The sequence below is a fragment of the Ursus arctos genome, unplaced genomic scaffold, assembly GCF_023065955.2.
Source record: "Ursus arctos isolate Adak ecotype North America unplaced genomic scaffold, UrsArc2.0 scaffold_36, whole genome shotgun sequence".
Classification (NCBI taxonomy): domain Eukaryota; kingdom Metazoa; phylum Chordata; class Mammalia; order Carnivora; family Ursidae; genus Ursus; species Ursus arctos.
Window position 1 is genome coordinate 1,505,835 of NW_026623050.1, and position 14,369 is coordinate 1,520,203.

General features: G+C 47.1%; 1 protein-coding gene across 2 annotated transcripts in view; it reads right to left on the reverse strand.

Annotated features, from left to right (window-relative positions):
- Nucleotides 1-499: 499 nt before the first annotated feature.
- The window catches only part of SCG5 (secretogranin V), a 53,045-nt gene continuing 39,175 nt past the window's right edge, over nucleotides 500-14,369 (reverse strand). Inside the window, exons 4-6 of one of the 2 annotated variants that reach the window (XM_026480074.4) lie at nucleotides 11,761-11,870; nucleotides 4,751-4,804; nucleotides 500-1,071 (exon numbers count right to left, since the gene is read on the reverse strand). In XM_026480074.4, the coding sequence (XP_026335859.1) occupies nucleotides 976-1,071; nucleotides 4,751-4,804; nucleotides 11,761-11,870 (260 nt within the window). In that variant the 3' untranslated portion in view covers nucleotides 500-975. Of the gene's footprint in view, nucleotides 1,072-4,750; nucleotides 4,805-11,760; nucleotides 11,874-14,369 lie in introns of both variants that reach the window. The other variant, XM_026480073.4, reaches the window with a different exon arrangement.

Sequence of the window (14,369 nt, forward strand, 5' to 3'; positions counted from 1 at the left end):
TGGGAGGACTCAGCTGAATGAAAATTGCTCACCTTTTCAGAAACAGGCAGGAGAGCGCGCCTGCACCGGCTGCTCCGTCCTTGAAAAGAGGCGTGGATTGACTGACCTACTCTGTGCTCACCGAGAGACGCTCTGTGACCCGGATTGTAGGCTCTGCTGCCTGAGGACCTTGGTGGTGTCAGCCCGAGTCCCCGATGCACCCACAGAGCCCAGCCCTGTGCCTGGCATGTGGTAGAAACCCGATATTTGCTGAATAAACACGGTAACTCAAAGTCAAAGACCTCAGTCACCTCGTACTGACCGCACCAGTTCCGGCTTTTCATGGAGGCCAGGAGTCTCGGTCCCGCCATTTGTAAAATGGAGATACGGTGCCAGCCCCCACTTACTCCACAGTATTAGTGCTAAGATCAGATAAGATCGTATCTGTGAGTTTGTTCTAGTAAGCAAATCAATTGTTTTTATAATGATCTAAATAAAAAGCTTCGCACACCAATGCCTGCATACACATTTATTAAGATGTAGCCAAGTGAGATGTGTCCGCTCCTCCTCTTGACTACAGTCTTCTTTACTGATGTGTAACAACGCCCAAGGGCTGGGTGAACTACATAATCAAAATCAAATGCCAGCTTCTTACAGACTTGGCCAAAAGAGTGCAGCCCGAAACCCCACTTCAAACTGCAAGAAATCTGAGGCTATCTCAGTCATAGTCTTGCTTCTTACAGCTGTTGAGCTGTACACTTTAATTTTAATGCCCATTGCAGAGCCACAGTTAAAAAGAAAAAAGGTCTTATTCTAATTTAGTAGAGAGCAGAGCTGTCAGTGTGAAGGACAATGCAACATCAAAATACAGCTGCTTTTCATCCATACTAGTCTAAATTAGAAACATGCTGCCATTCACAGGGGCTCTAATCACACGTGCGCATAAGCAGTACCGAGGCCTAACGGGCGGTGTGGTTTCTACCCAGCATCTTCACTTTATTCGGGGTCCTTATCCTCATCTGAAAAATGGGGGACCGACTTCTTGGCGACCACGTTGTCCAGTCTCTGTCCTTGTAGATATGGATTGACACTCTGGAAAAAAAAAAAAGAAAGGTTTGGTATTATATGTGAACTTCAGCTGCAGACCTCTCACAGATGTAAGTGAGAATTGCTTCTGACCTCTTGGGTTAAAAACAAGGTAACAGTGGTACGTACCACCTACCCAATCATTACTCCAGTGCATCTCCAATGCCTCAGCGTCTGACCGACAGACATGTCTAAGTGTGTCTTTCACACAACCGGAGAGTTCTTTATCCGATGCAATACGTCTCCCTCCTGCTTTTTGGCACAAAGATTTGGAGCGAACCAGCTAACAAGTTCTCACTACTAACTTAGATACCAAGCCCCATACACAATGACATTGCTATTCTATGGCCTTATTTAGTGGGAGAGCGCATGGGAAATGCATTACATTATAAGAATGTTCTGAAGAAGACAACAGAGCAGGACCAAGCAGGAATTAGCGTCTGTGGTCTGGTCACAGGACATCCCGTCGCTGGACTATGCCAGTGTTCCACTGAGCGGCCCTAGCAATCATTTCCACCTTCCCTCGGTCAAGTTCAAAAGCTAAAGAACAGAAGTAAGGTATACACAAGGTGCCTTTAGTTTTGACTCAAGTCTTCATAGTCTTAAATCTTTCATCTGTTGCTCCTCTGAATGAGTCAAGGTTTTTCCAGTCCTTCTCTAATACATATCTATTTTTCGAGGTTTGGAGTTGAACTAGTAATTGGAGCTTTACAACATAGTATTTAGCAAGCAGAAAAAATTTCAAAAGTTTTGGAAGATACTTGTTTATTGAATTCACCTTCCGGTAACTGAAAAAAATGTCAGGAAGAAGCTCTAGTTACAAATGGTCAGCTATCCCAAGTCCCCGGGAATGAACGGCGGCAGTTCAGGGTGGGGGGGGGTCCTCTCTCGCCACTGGGACATTGTCTGCCTCGGCTCTTTTGAAGGGTGAGCAGGTCATCCTCCAAAAGGAATGGACCCTGAGTTTAGTGTTTGTAAATGTCTTTCCACATTCTCACAGCTAAGAGCATGAATCATGAAAGGCCCTACTCATCCAGCAAAAATGCATTACAAACAAGCTGAGAATTACAAAGTGTGTGATGTCTTCATCATGTCACAAAAACACAGTACTGTGCTGGGAAGGCATCTTTAAAATACTTAAAATAACGAAAATACTTCTTATATCAGAGATTGTCCACTAGAATGGCCTGGCTTACTCCAGAGAGTCATGTTAGAATCTCCAGGTGGGTGAAGCAAGCGTAGACTGAAAAAGTGAACTCAATACCAAAAATATCTTCATTGTTTTTTAGTAACAGTATTTATTCTGAAAATTCTAAGACATTAAAAAGGGTATGAGATTTTCACATTTATCAAGTATGGGAATAAAAGTTTGATAGACCCTTTAAATATGATAAATAGTAGATTTCAAATATTAACAAGATACATCATGACAGTTGTAGTTTGCCAGGGTGATCACTTAAAGGGGAATTGGCCTTTTGACTCACGAAGCAACTTGGAATTCGGTGGGATTTGAGCGAATACAGAGAGTTACATGAAGCCATCTAGGATTTGGTTGTAACTCTGGGGAGGATCCCTCTTGGTAAGGGGACTTTCACAGGAGCAAGTCCTTCTGCCCAGAAGCGGAAAATGACAAATATTGGAGGGCAGGGGGAGTCAATTAATGAGGAAGCAAAGGGAGCAATCACTCGACCTTTTTTTGATAAATGTTCATTAGTATTGAATCTTAGATGTAAGACGAATAATAGTAATGATACTTGATTTTAATTATCTTCCGAAGAACTCAAGGCACTTATACATTTATCTTCTCTCCTGGGTGAGAGAGACGGGCCAGGTTACAGAGAGGACATTTTCCCCATTTTATAACTGGAAGAACCATTGGGATCAGATTCCTGCTTCCGGTGTCCTTTGGAAATCCACAGCAGACACTGAGCTTCGCTGGAGAAAGCCTTGGTGATCGGCGCACTCGAGGAGGTGAGTAAAGTCTTCGATTAAGTGGAAGCATCACCTGAAGCTAGTTTGGTTCCCCCTGCAGTCCTGAGAGGGCCAGGATTAATGGCAGGGCCATGAGTTTCTGGAGCTGTCTGAGAATGGGAAGAACTTGATACCACTGGGTCAAAATGACCCTTATTTTCATAAATTCTAAGCCTTTCCTATGTGGAGGAAGTTGAGGCCAAAGTACAATCCTTTATAACATGTGTCCTAGCCAGAATTCTGAGTTTTGGTAATCACGGGTCTCATGGAAACATGACCTAAATCCTGACCCACGGTCATTAACCAAGTCAGGGCAGAAGGAACGGTGAGCCAGGAAATAGAGACAATTAAAGCTTCATGCTAAGTTATTCATGTTGGGTCGGTCATTGGTCTTATTTGGAAAGGTTCTTGTGGTGCCATGGGGAGACATTCAAGCCGTCTTACTGGCAAATTATGTGTATTCTGAGCTCCTGAAATAGCATTTCTTGATGTTCTCTCAAGACCACATTACACCCTTCAGACCCTTTCTGCCACCATTTGCCATCGGAAACTGTAATCACCCAAGAAAAACCCCTAATAACCCTCTGAACTCTCCAGAAGAAGATGTTTCCAGACAACTCTGCTTCTCAATGGAAACCTGGCCACGTGTCATTTGTATCTTGTCAGGCAGCACAGGGGCTTGGAACTTTCTGTTGCGGGGGCCTGTGAATTAATGCTGCACCCAGAATTCTACACCTTGACCAGATTCGGCAAAACCATGCAGAACGGCCGCAGCCACCACTGTCCAGATCCCCAGATGTTGCCAGGATCCAGGCACTTGCTGTTCTAAATAAACAGTCAGTGGCCTTGGGTATACGGTTTGGTTTGTCTATTGAACCAACACGGTGGACCCTCTGGCAGCACTAGGCTGTGGAAGGACAGGACTTGAACTTTCTCCTCCACCCGATCAGAAAAAGAAGGCAGGGGCCAGGCGCTTCTGTCCACGAGGGCACCAACGGGTGATCAGAACAGACACTGATCACTGATTCAGTCTCCAGGCCACAAAAGGCACCGGACACTGAGAGCAAGCCTGACACCAGGCTTTACAAGGGGCAGCACTGCAGCGGCTGTATGCACAACACCCAGCCCAAGGTGTCGCCATGGGCAGCCCTGAGATGGGAGATGCCTAAGCCTGCCAGCAAATTCACCAGCCAGCAAACCAATGTAACAGATCTCGTGGATTTCACGTCAGTCTGGCGAGGCGAAGTAAGAGGTATGTAGGAGGAATGAGGTTTGGTCATCTCATCTTGGCCCCTACATTCCTTCAAAATTACTGCCCGGAGCTTGAGTTCACCAAGCGCTTCCTTGTTCCTGTCTTGTGTGTTTATGTAATTGGTGCAGATGTGTGAGCAGTTGCCCCCAGCGGCCCAGAGCCCCTCTGAGGAAAGACACCCTCATGCGCTTCCCGAATTCCCACACCCAGGGGAGGGATGCAATCCACATCTCGCGAATGCAGTGGAGGTGGCGCGATCGCCACCAAAGAGGGCTCCGCTAAGAACCCCGTGCTAAGTGGTGGGCACGGCACAGCAGGAACCGAGGGCGTGACCCTTGTTCCCCGGGACCCCAGTCGTGCCCTCCCAGGATGGCACGGGAGAGGCTTCGGCTATTTTCCTACAACAGAGGGTGAGTTACACTCAGAAAGCTCCCACCAACAGCCCAGCCCGCCACACGTTACCCTCCGCTTTCGTGTCTGTCCTCCCTTCATCTTCTCATAAAGGAGCTTCTTGTTCTAGAATGGGGAGAAAAGAAAACACAAATGCGCAAGTACGGATCAAATTTGGTGAACGTCTATTTTAGAAGCAATACTTGGTGTGTCCCCCTGGATATTTGCATACACATATTTTGGAAACAAAGCTAGATGAAAGGAATGTCACGTCAGAAAGACAGACCACAAGAGAAAAGCTGGTGGTTGTGTAGCTTTTAATAAAGTTCTCTGCAATGCCCCGAGGCCCACCAGTGTCACCAACAATCATATAAACAGGAAAATACGACATTCTAAAACACCCGGGGCCCTGGACACTCAGCTCCTCGCTCTGAACAGCCTTTGTTTAAAACAAACAGTTCTATCTCGTTTTACTTTTGTATCCAACTCCCTTTTTATGAGCTCTGCACATAAACTGTTCTCTAGAGGAGTGTCTGACTATTAATAACAATCCTCTATGTAAATAAACGAGACATCCTGACTTCTGCGACCTTTCCTCCTGTGGCTTCAGTCAGTGTGTGCCCCCAGTCAAGACAATCGGAAAACCATTTGGTCTATAACATTTTTAATAGAGTGAACCTTTTAAAAACTGCCAAAAAACTTCTTGGCAGAAGGAAAGCTATGTTGGGGGGAAAAAAAGCGGGCTCCGTTACCACAGTTTGTATAAGTGTTTCCACATATTGTTGTATTTCAAACACATAGTGGGCTTAAATGAGCTCGAGAACATCAGACACATGCGCCACAGATTTCTCCTCTTCTGAGCTTATAAAAGACAGAACACTTCGTCTGAAGGCAGAACGGGAGAAGGGGCATTGGGGGGACATACTTGTGTTGGTTTTTTAATTCGATTTTTTTTTTTTCCATCGGAAGGGAAATAATGTATAAGAGAGATGATTCATCTTACTCTAAATAAAATATACTGACATTGGGGTTTTTTGTTTTTTGTTTTTTTGTTTTTAAGAGATGACAGAGTTCCGTTAAGGAACAAGTTTATACAACACTTCTATCCTCTGAACTGCTCGGATATAGAGACTTTTTTCTTTAAATGGTAGATCTGGAAATGAAAACGGCAAATGCCAAGAACGAGCTCGGTCATTTTCATGTCATCAACATCTACCCCGCCCGACCTCGACTCCGCAGGGAGCCGGCCTCGCTGCCCCGCCCGCTGGGGCACTGGTCGGTCTAACCCGGGGAGGGAGGCGCGCGGACGGGCGGCTCACACCCTCCAAGAACCAGCACGTGCTCCGGCTTTCCCGTCGCGCAGAGCACGTCCGCTAGCTCGTGCCAACGCTGCGGAGGGGCTGGGGGCTGCGGGCGGGACCGGGGCTCTTCCTGCGCACCCCAGGTCCGCGGCCCGAGGGGGTGGGAGGGCACGGGGCCGGGAGGAGGGGTGCGGCAGCCCGCGGCCGAGCTCCACGGCGCCATCAGCAGGGCGAAGGCGGTATCGTCGTAGCGCGTCTCCTTGGAAGGCTGCGGGGCTGACCCTTCCGATGCAGAGCCTTCATTCAGAAAGAAGTGCAAAAAGTCTGGCAAGTCTCCCTCTCCGAGCCGGTGCCTGGGTTTGCCCACGAGCCAGGGTTGGGATTAGCCGACTGATGCTTTCCCCGCTGGGGCATTCCTGACTTAGAGGCGAGGACTGGCAGGTACAGTGTGGGTAAGAGAAGTCTAGGAAAGGAACCAGAAGAAAGCAGCCCCTCCCCAGACACCCATTCCTTGTAGATGGGGTGGGGTGGGCCTGTTTTCCATGTGAGTAGCAGGTTCAAGTTCACAAAAAGGGCTTTCCATTGTGCCATCAAGATTTTGGACAACTGCCCAGATCTTGGTTTCAAATTCCATTCCTAAATGGAACCAGGGAGACTTCTCAGAGAATGTCTGATTCCAGGGCTAGGGCAGGGAAAGTACGAGGATCAATGAAGCCGGACTATCTAATTGTGACATAAAGTAAGAACTGCTCAGAAACCGATGAGTCATGTCAAAAGGACAGAGAAGCCGGCTCGGAGAGCCCCACTGGCTAAATCTAGGACAGTCTGAACACCTCAGTAAGTAATAATAGGAATCCGCGAATCCATAGTGATAAGAAATAAACAAATTTTTAAATACATAAATGAATAAATGGAGGAAGAGGGGAGACCCTTGCTTAGAGTAGAATGCCAGCCAATAAAAATGTAGAATGAGTAACAGTTTAAAAATCACCGTTTGACAATACCATAGTTATCATTGATTCTAGCGAGTATCATCAATGAAGACTAAAATTGTTGGCTGCGAGTTCAATGGGGACAGAACATTTATACAACCTGAAAGTATCTCACCACAGATTATTAATTTCAAAGGGAAACAATAGTAATTTTACACTTGAGAAATCTGGCTGACATCACTTAGACCAGGTCACCACCAAATCTGGGACAAAGTAGCATCACGTGTCTCCTGACATCAACAGTTAAGAGGAACATCTCAGAAAGGCACAACTCAAGGCTAATCACATGGAAACATGAGGCAAACCCCAAGGGAAGAGCATTCGGCTCTTCAACTGGTTTGAGGTCCTGAAAGACAAAGAAAGGCAGAGAGGGTCCTTGTTGCCCCATTTCTTTCTTGGCTCAGGCTCTGGCCATGATCAGCTGCTTCTGGGGAAGGGAGAGACCCTACTCACCCCAGTGGGCTGATGAAAAGCGCTTGGAAGGGAGAAACATTTGCTTTTTGAGATAACTTTTTCCAGAGTAGCAGTGAGCAATTACTATGCTCAGGGGGCGACTGATACCTATGATGGCCAGTCTTTGGGTATAGCCACTCGACGCCGGGGACATGTGCACTGTCCGAAAGGCAGCCAGTCCTAGACAGGACGCGATGGGACCCCTGTACAGGATGCATTATGAGCCACGAGCCATGAAAAGATAAGAACTCAGTTGTTAAGGAACTCCTGGAATCAGATGGTCCAGTTTACCCCCCTAAGCCTGGATTTTCTCATCTGTAAAATGGGAATGATCGGGACGGGCAGGTCGAATGAGATAATTCACGTACAGTATTTAGCACAACGTCTGGCACACAGTAGGTGCTCAATAAATAGGACTATTTACTACCATATAATAAAATACAATGTCTATTATTCTTCATTGTCATTCCCGTCATCTAACGGAGGGCCTGGAAGGCATGTGACGTGCATTTAACAAATGTGTCTTGATGCATTAACAAAGAGAAAGTAATGCAGGAAACAAGGCAGACGCTGATATTTATAATATATGAATCACTGCTAAGGACCTAGCCGAGCTCCAGCTAATGTCAAAAACAGGCAAATGTTATTAGCATATAAGGAATCACGGTGTTGTGTGCCATTGTCTTGTGCAAGACCATTACTTTGTTAACTTACAATCCAGCTGAGTTTAGGGCAAGCTTGAGACCATCCTTATATGTAAACCATGAGGAAGGCCTCTCAACCCCAGCGCAGAAAAGCAAGACATACAGTAGTTCCCCTTTATCCGTGGTTCTACTTGCCACGGTTCTAAGTCACTGGTGGTCAACCACGGTCTGGAAGCAGATGACCCTCTGACATGTGGTCACTTAATGTTACATCATAGTGCCCGCGTTATGCGCCTCACTTCGTCTCATCACAAGAAGGGTAATATAGGTACGATAAAGATATTTTGAGAGTGAGAGAGACCACGTTCATATAGCTTATTACAGTATATTATGATAATTGCTCTATTTTATTAATTGCTGTTAATTTCCTACTGTACCTAATTTATAAATTAAACTTTATCATGTACGTACAGGAAAAAACAGTATACATTGGGTGTGGTACTCTCTGCAGTTTCAGGAATCACTGGGGGCCTTGGAACAAATACCCCTCAGATACGGGAAGACTACTGTACTCAATTCACACATGTGAAGATCAAGCAAACTGGGGCACCTGGGTGGCTCAGTTGGCTAAGCGTCTGCCTTCGGCTCAGGTCATGATCCCAGGGTCCTGGGATCAAGTCCTGTATCGGGCTCCCTGCTCAGCGGGGAGCCTGCTTCTCTCTCTGCCTGCTTCTCCAACTGCTTGTGTTCTCTCTCTGGCAAATAAATAAAATCTTAAAAAAAAAAAAAAAAGGACCAAGCCAATCATGTTTCAGTGCCAGGTGGTAATGAGAAAATAAACGAGAGAAACTTAAGTTTAAATAAACACGTAATTACAGATGATAAAAGGTGTATAAACATTGTTCCTGATCATTGATCTGTAATAGTAATCTGTCCAGGTTTTCAAGAGGAGGCAAGGAAAGTTCGCGAGAGAGAAGTTTCCATCTCTCCTGCTTCCTCCAAAGGGCTCGCTGCCCTCACTCACACTTTTCTCAGTCTCTCCCCTGCTCGCTTTTGCTCATTTCCAGCCTACCAGTCAGTCCTTCGGGGTACCTTCTCCCCTCACACTTCAGGGTTACCTTCAACTTCCTCGCAGGCCATCGTACAGGTGGCCGTGCAAGGCCTCCGTCTTGGATATCACTCTGCCCTTCTCTTGCCTCTTTGCCAGTAATTGTACTCCTTCATTACTGGGACCATCGTCGTCTTAGGACTAAGGGTGCTCACGGGACAGCGAGAACATGAAGCTGGACAGCGCTACGCTGGGTTCATTGTGTTTTCATGCATGTCCTCTCAACCACGAGGCGGTAACCTCATGGAAGACCAGTCCCATGTTTTGAAGACTATTGTATATCGCGCCCCTAGCACTGCGCCTGGGACAAAGCGGTCTCCGTATCTTCCACTTGCTCTTTGCTGAACCTGGCCCTTGCTTCTGTTTGCCAACACTTCGCCCCTCAGTTCTGGAGTCCTTCCCAGGGCTCCTCCGTAATCTCCTACTCTTTCCCACCTTCTCTGCTCCCCTCTTTCCCTCCTACCTCCCTCTCCTCTTCACTCCATCCTTGAAAAACTTCTCTAAGAGGAAAAGTTCATGCTGTTTCCCATAAACTCGACACAGCTCTTCTTTCGTCCTCATGCTCTATTTGTACCATATACCAGCTCTAGTTACTTCCCCAGCCGCCTTCGAAATGTTGTGGGTTCTCATCACATCGGTAAGGTTCACTTGAACCCACTACAGCCATGGCCTTCATAACTGGAATTGCTTCCGATATTTTTTTTCTTGCCTCCATATGGCACCAGAACAGCCTCTTTCACAGAAGACTTCCATGAGTCCAGTCTCCTATTCAAGAACCTAGAGATGTTTGCCTATGTTATTCAACACGTCCAGATTCTACCAGGAGGCTTCAGAATGGCTCCACAAACCACGTCTCCCTAACAGAACCACTTATGAAAAAGAAGAGAAATAGAACTAATGCATTTTGAAGGAAGCAAAATTAAAACTGCGCTGGTGTTTTAAGATGGGAAATGTGTCCACATCACGGGTAGAAGGAATGGACTCCGTGCAAGGTTAAAGCAAGGGTAATGGAAAAAGGCAGTGGTGATTCAGAGGGGAGGCATCTCTCTCTAAAACAGTCTAAAGGGAAGGGAGGGATTTTAGTCCTAAGACTACGATGGTCCCAGTAATGAAGGAAGCAAGGTCAGCTGCCAGCAATGAGCTGAGCAGGGACTGACAGTTCTGGAAAGCCTTAGGCTCACTCACTCATGCCACAGATGTACTGACCTGCTACGTACCCATGAGTTAACCCTCCTTAGTATTCTCCCGCTTTTCTCATGGGGCTTCAGCATCTGATTACATAGGCCCGACCACAGGAGCACAGCTCTCTCCCCATTCAGTTTGATCTTGTTTGACTCACTGTCCGAGCCTGCTGGGATCTTCTTGAATCCTGACTCTTGTCATTCAGTGCTCTCCCTTCCAACTTTGTGTCGTCGCTTGAGAGGCTGGTAAGTACGTGTTCTATATTTTCTATGACAAACGTTTCTAAAGATGTGCAGTGGGGTGGCGCCAAACACGCGGGGTACCACGGGAAGTCTCCCTCCTTATTGACACGGACTCTTTCACAAGCCCCCTTTTGGTGAGGTTCTCTTGCCGAGGCGGCATGTCTCCACCTACTCCAAGAGGACATCATGCAAGAGCTCACCAAGTACTTTGCTGAGCTCCAAAAGCACCCTGTTCACTCCGTTTCCCTCATCAGGCTGACCCGTAAAGGAATAACACCGGCAAGTAGAAGAGTATAGTCAGATCGACAACACTTGTTTTTAACCTACACCAAATGGTGAGGATTTCTCTTTCCAAGTGCCTACCATTTCTTTAACGGACAGTTAGAGATCCTTGCCTGGTACTACAGCAAGTTCACTGCTCCACATTTTGGAAATTTTCTTCTCTTTCTATAGAGCAGAATTACATAGGTCTGTTTCTAAGCTTCTTTTTTTTTTTTTTAAAGATTTATTTATTTATTTGAGAGAGAGAGAGAGCATGAGTGGGGGGGGCAGAGGGGGAGGGAGAGAATCTCAGGCAGACTCCATGCTGAGCACAGAGCCTGATGCAGGGCTTGATCTCAGGACCTGAGATCTCGACTTGAACCAAAACCAAGAGTCGGACACTCAACCAACTGAGCCACCCAGGCGCCCCTGTTTCTAAGCTGCTGACATCATTTTTCCTTGGTCCTGCAGAGATCATCTCCCTCAGTCTAGAGAGAGAATTTGCAAATTTTCTCAGTATCCTTTTTTTACAAAAAAAACCCACAAAACACGAAAACAAAAAACCCCCATATACTTCCTCTATGACCTTTGTGAAAGCCTGGCGAGACTTTAGGATGTGTTAGGACACAGGCTGTGGAGGAGCCCAGAGTCGAAGTCTCTGGAGACTACAGCTGCTGAGATGGGTTCAGGTCACTGACTCTTGGGATGGGTTGGTATCTTGCATCCTAGACATGCATGTGGTTTGGTAATTACTTAACTCCCTCTCAACCAGAGATTCCTGAAAAATCAGCTTCTAAACAGTTGTTCTTCTCTCACCCCACCCACATCACTCATCCCTGCCATCGGTACGTTCAGAATATCAGAGTACAAGATCTACTAGTCATTGAGATTGGACTTACCCACTTGCCCAAGCCTGGGTAGTCATGTTCTGGATCAAAGAGGTGCTGGTGCAGCTGGAATTCTCGACTGAACTCTGCTGTGTCGGGGGTGTTCTCTAGACATCCATCATCTGCTGCAAACAGCAAAAGGCTTTTGAGGAGCGGCCGAGGCACCTATTGTTATTCTAAGAGTGAATTTATTAAAAACAACTAGACACCCAAAGATCAGCATCTGTCCACATCAGTCATTCTGGAATTTGCTCATCCCAAACTCTCACTCCTCCTCCCACCTGTGGCAGAGACTGGTTGGCTACTCACCAAACCCACTTCCCTTTCCCCCTCGGCACACGGCTAATTTCCCAGCCTTGCCTTGCAATCAGGTGGAGTCATATGCCTGAGTTTGTGCCAGTGGAATGCGGGCAGGAGTGATGTGTTCCACTTCCAAGCCTGACCCATAAAAACCTCCTATATGATCTCCTCTTCCGCCCCCCGCCCCGTCTGCTGTTCTGCTCGCTACACGCTGTCGACCAGGGCAACCGTGACCGGCACGTGTCAAGAGCACAGATGGCACTTTGGGCTGCTGAACCATCCACCCTTACCCACCTCCAGCAGGACTTCACATGAGCGAGAAATAACCTTCTATTGTGTTACCACTATCATTTTTATCTAAGAGCGAATAGTTCCTCAACTAGTGTGCTTCCATTCTGCATGACTCACCGTGTTTTCTCTTGGGTGAGCTCTTTAGAAACAACTTCAGCTTCCTGGAGAAAGCACCTTACATAAGAATGACAACATCACCAGACGTACTAAGGTGTGTTATAGCGGTGATGGCGTAAGCTTGGAGTCAGACCTGTGCTCAGGGTTCCCATCCCAGCTCATGAGTGACAGATGGTCTTAATTCCTTGGGGGGATTAACTTTGTCTCTCTAAACCCATTTATCCACCTACGAGAGGGGCAGAATCAAGGACTTGCCTTACTGGGTAGCTGTGAGAAACAGATGATCACACACAGAACACCTTGCACGTAACAGGCTCACTCTGCGTTAGCTCCCTTCCCACCATTTGTCTTTAATGACAATCGATACCCTGACTGCTCTTTGAAAGAAAGCATGTCTTTCAATCAAACCCAAGAAAGGTTATCCCACTTGGCTGCTGCTTTGACCTAAGCCCTATCATTACGAGACGTGATGCTCTGAAATTAAGTTCTTTTATTCTATCTCTAATGTACTTTTAGACAATAGCTTCAAAGGGTGGGTGGCAGAGGAGGGAGCGTGAATTTTGCACAGGGCTGGGGGGAGGAAAGAGAGTCCTTTTGCAAAGGGATAATGAGGCATCAAAGTCAATGCTAAAAGGAGTCCACGAGAACCAGCCAGATAGGCCGGTCTCTTGAGACTGCTCTGAAGCCTTCCAGCAGCCTGAAGCATCCAGTGTCTTCACAGCAAGAAGCCTGCGTGGGAGTCATTGGGTTCAAACAACCCCCTAACGTGGCTCCCCACTTTTCAGGGAACCGCTTATCTAACTTCTTCATCTACAGCAATTACCATGTAGGAAAGAGCCAATCCAGAGAGTTCAGGCAGTCTGCATATGGCAGCTTAACAAGCTTTTCATAATTGTTTCTCCAGTACTTCCGAGTGGGCCCAGATTGCGATGTAGAGATATCGCCCTGCTCTGGGAACGGCAGTATCTCAGGGCCTGAAAACATGCCCTGGGATTCGCATCCTCTGCCTGAGGACACCTTCTCTGCGTCCCGCGGCTCTATCCAGGGTGGCTGGACCGGGATTCAGAAGAGAGCATGGCAGGGGAGGGGGAAGCCAAGGTTTTATTCTTGGATTGCTCAACTGTGCGGCGTCATGATTCCCACTGAGGCATACCTCAAGCAATCTCTTACAAATAACGACTAAATTTAGCTGGCGACTTCCTTTCTAGAATGAAAATAATGGTAGAACAAAGTGGGAGAAGCATGTTCGTTTAGTGGCCGATTAGCGAGGAAAAATGGCAGACAATGTGTGACGAGAAAGGGTCTGGGAGTTGTCGTTTGATGTGGCTGCATCAGCCCCCCGTCTCAGAGCTCCTGTGTGCACAGAGCTCGTGCTTGATTACACGGATCTGGACACTTTCCTTTCCTAGGACAGCCTAGAACCGCATTTCTGTTTTTGAAGGCACTGACTATGTCTTCTTTTTACCAATGAAGAAACTGAGGCACGAGGAGGTAGGCTGACTCACCATAGTTAGGACTAGACCTCGGATCTCTTGGCTCAAACTCTGTCTAATCTCCTACAACAACGGGTCTCAAGCTTTGGTATGTGTCAGAATCTCATGGAAAGAAGGTTAGAACAAGGTTTCTGGGGCCTACCCCAGGAGTTTCTGACTCAGTGGGCCTGGGGGAAAGCCTGAAAATCTGCATTTCCCACAAGTTCCTGGGTGACGCTGATGCTGCCGGGCCTGGGGCCGCACTTTAAGAACTACTGTGTGTACCGTATTATATCTAATCAGTTTAACCAAATCCTCCTGGAGACTGCGGCTCTTCAGATTCTGCACTGGTCTTTCCTCCTACCCATCCCAAACCCTACAAGCCCGGACAACGTGGCCGCAGCGATTGGCTCTGTGCAGTGATTCCGGTCTTCCTGCCGT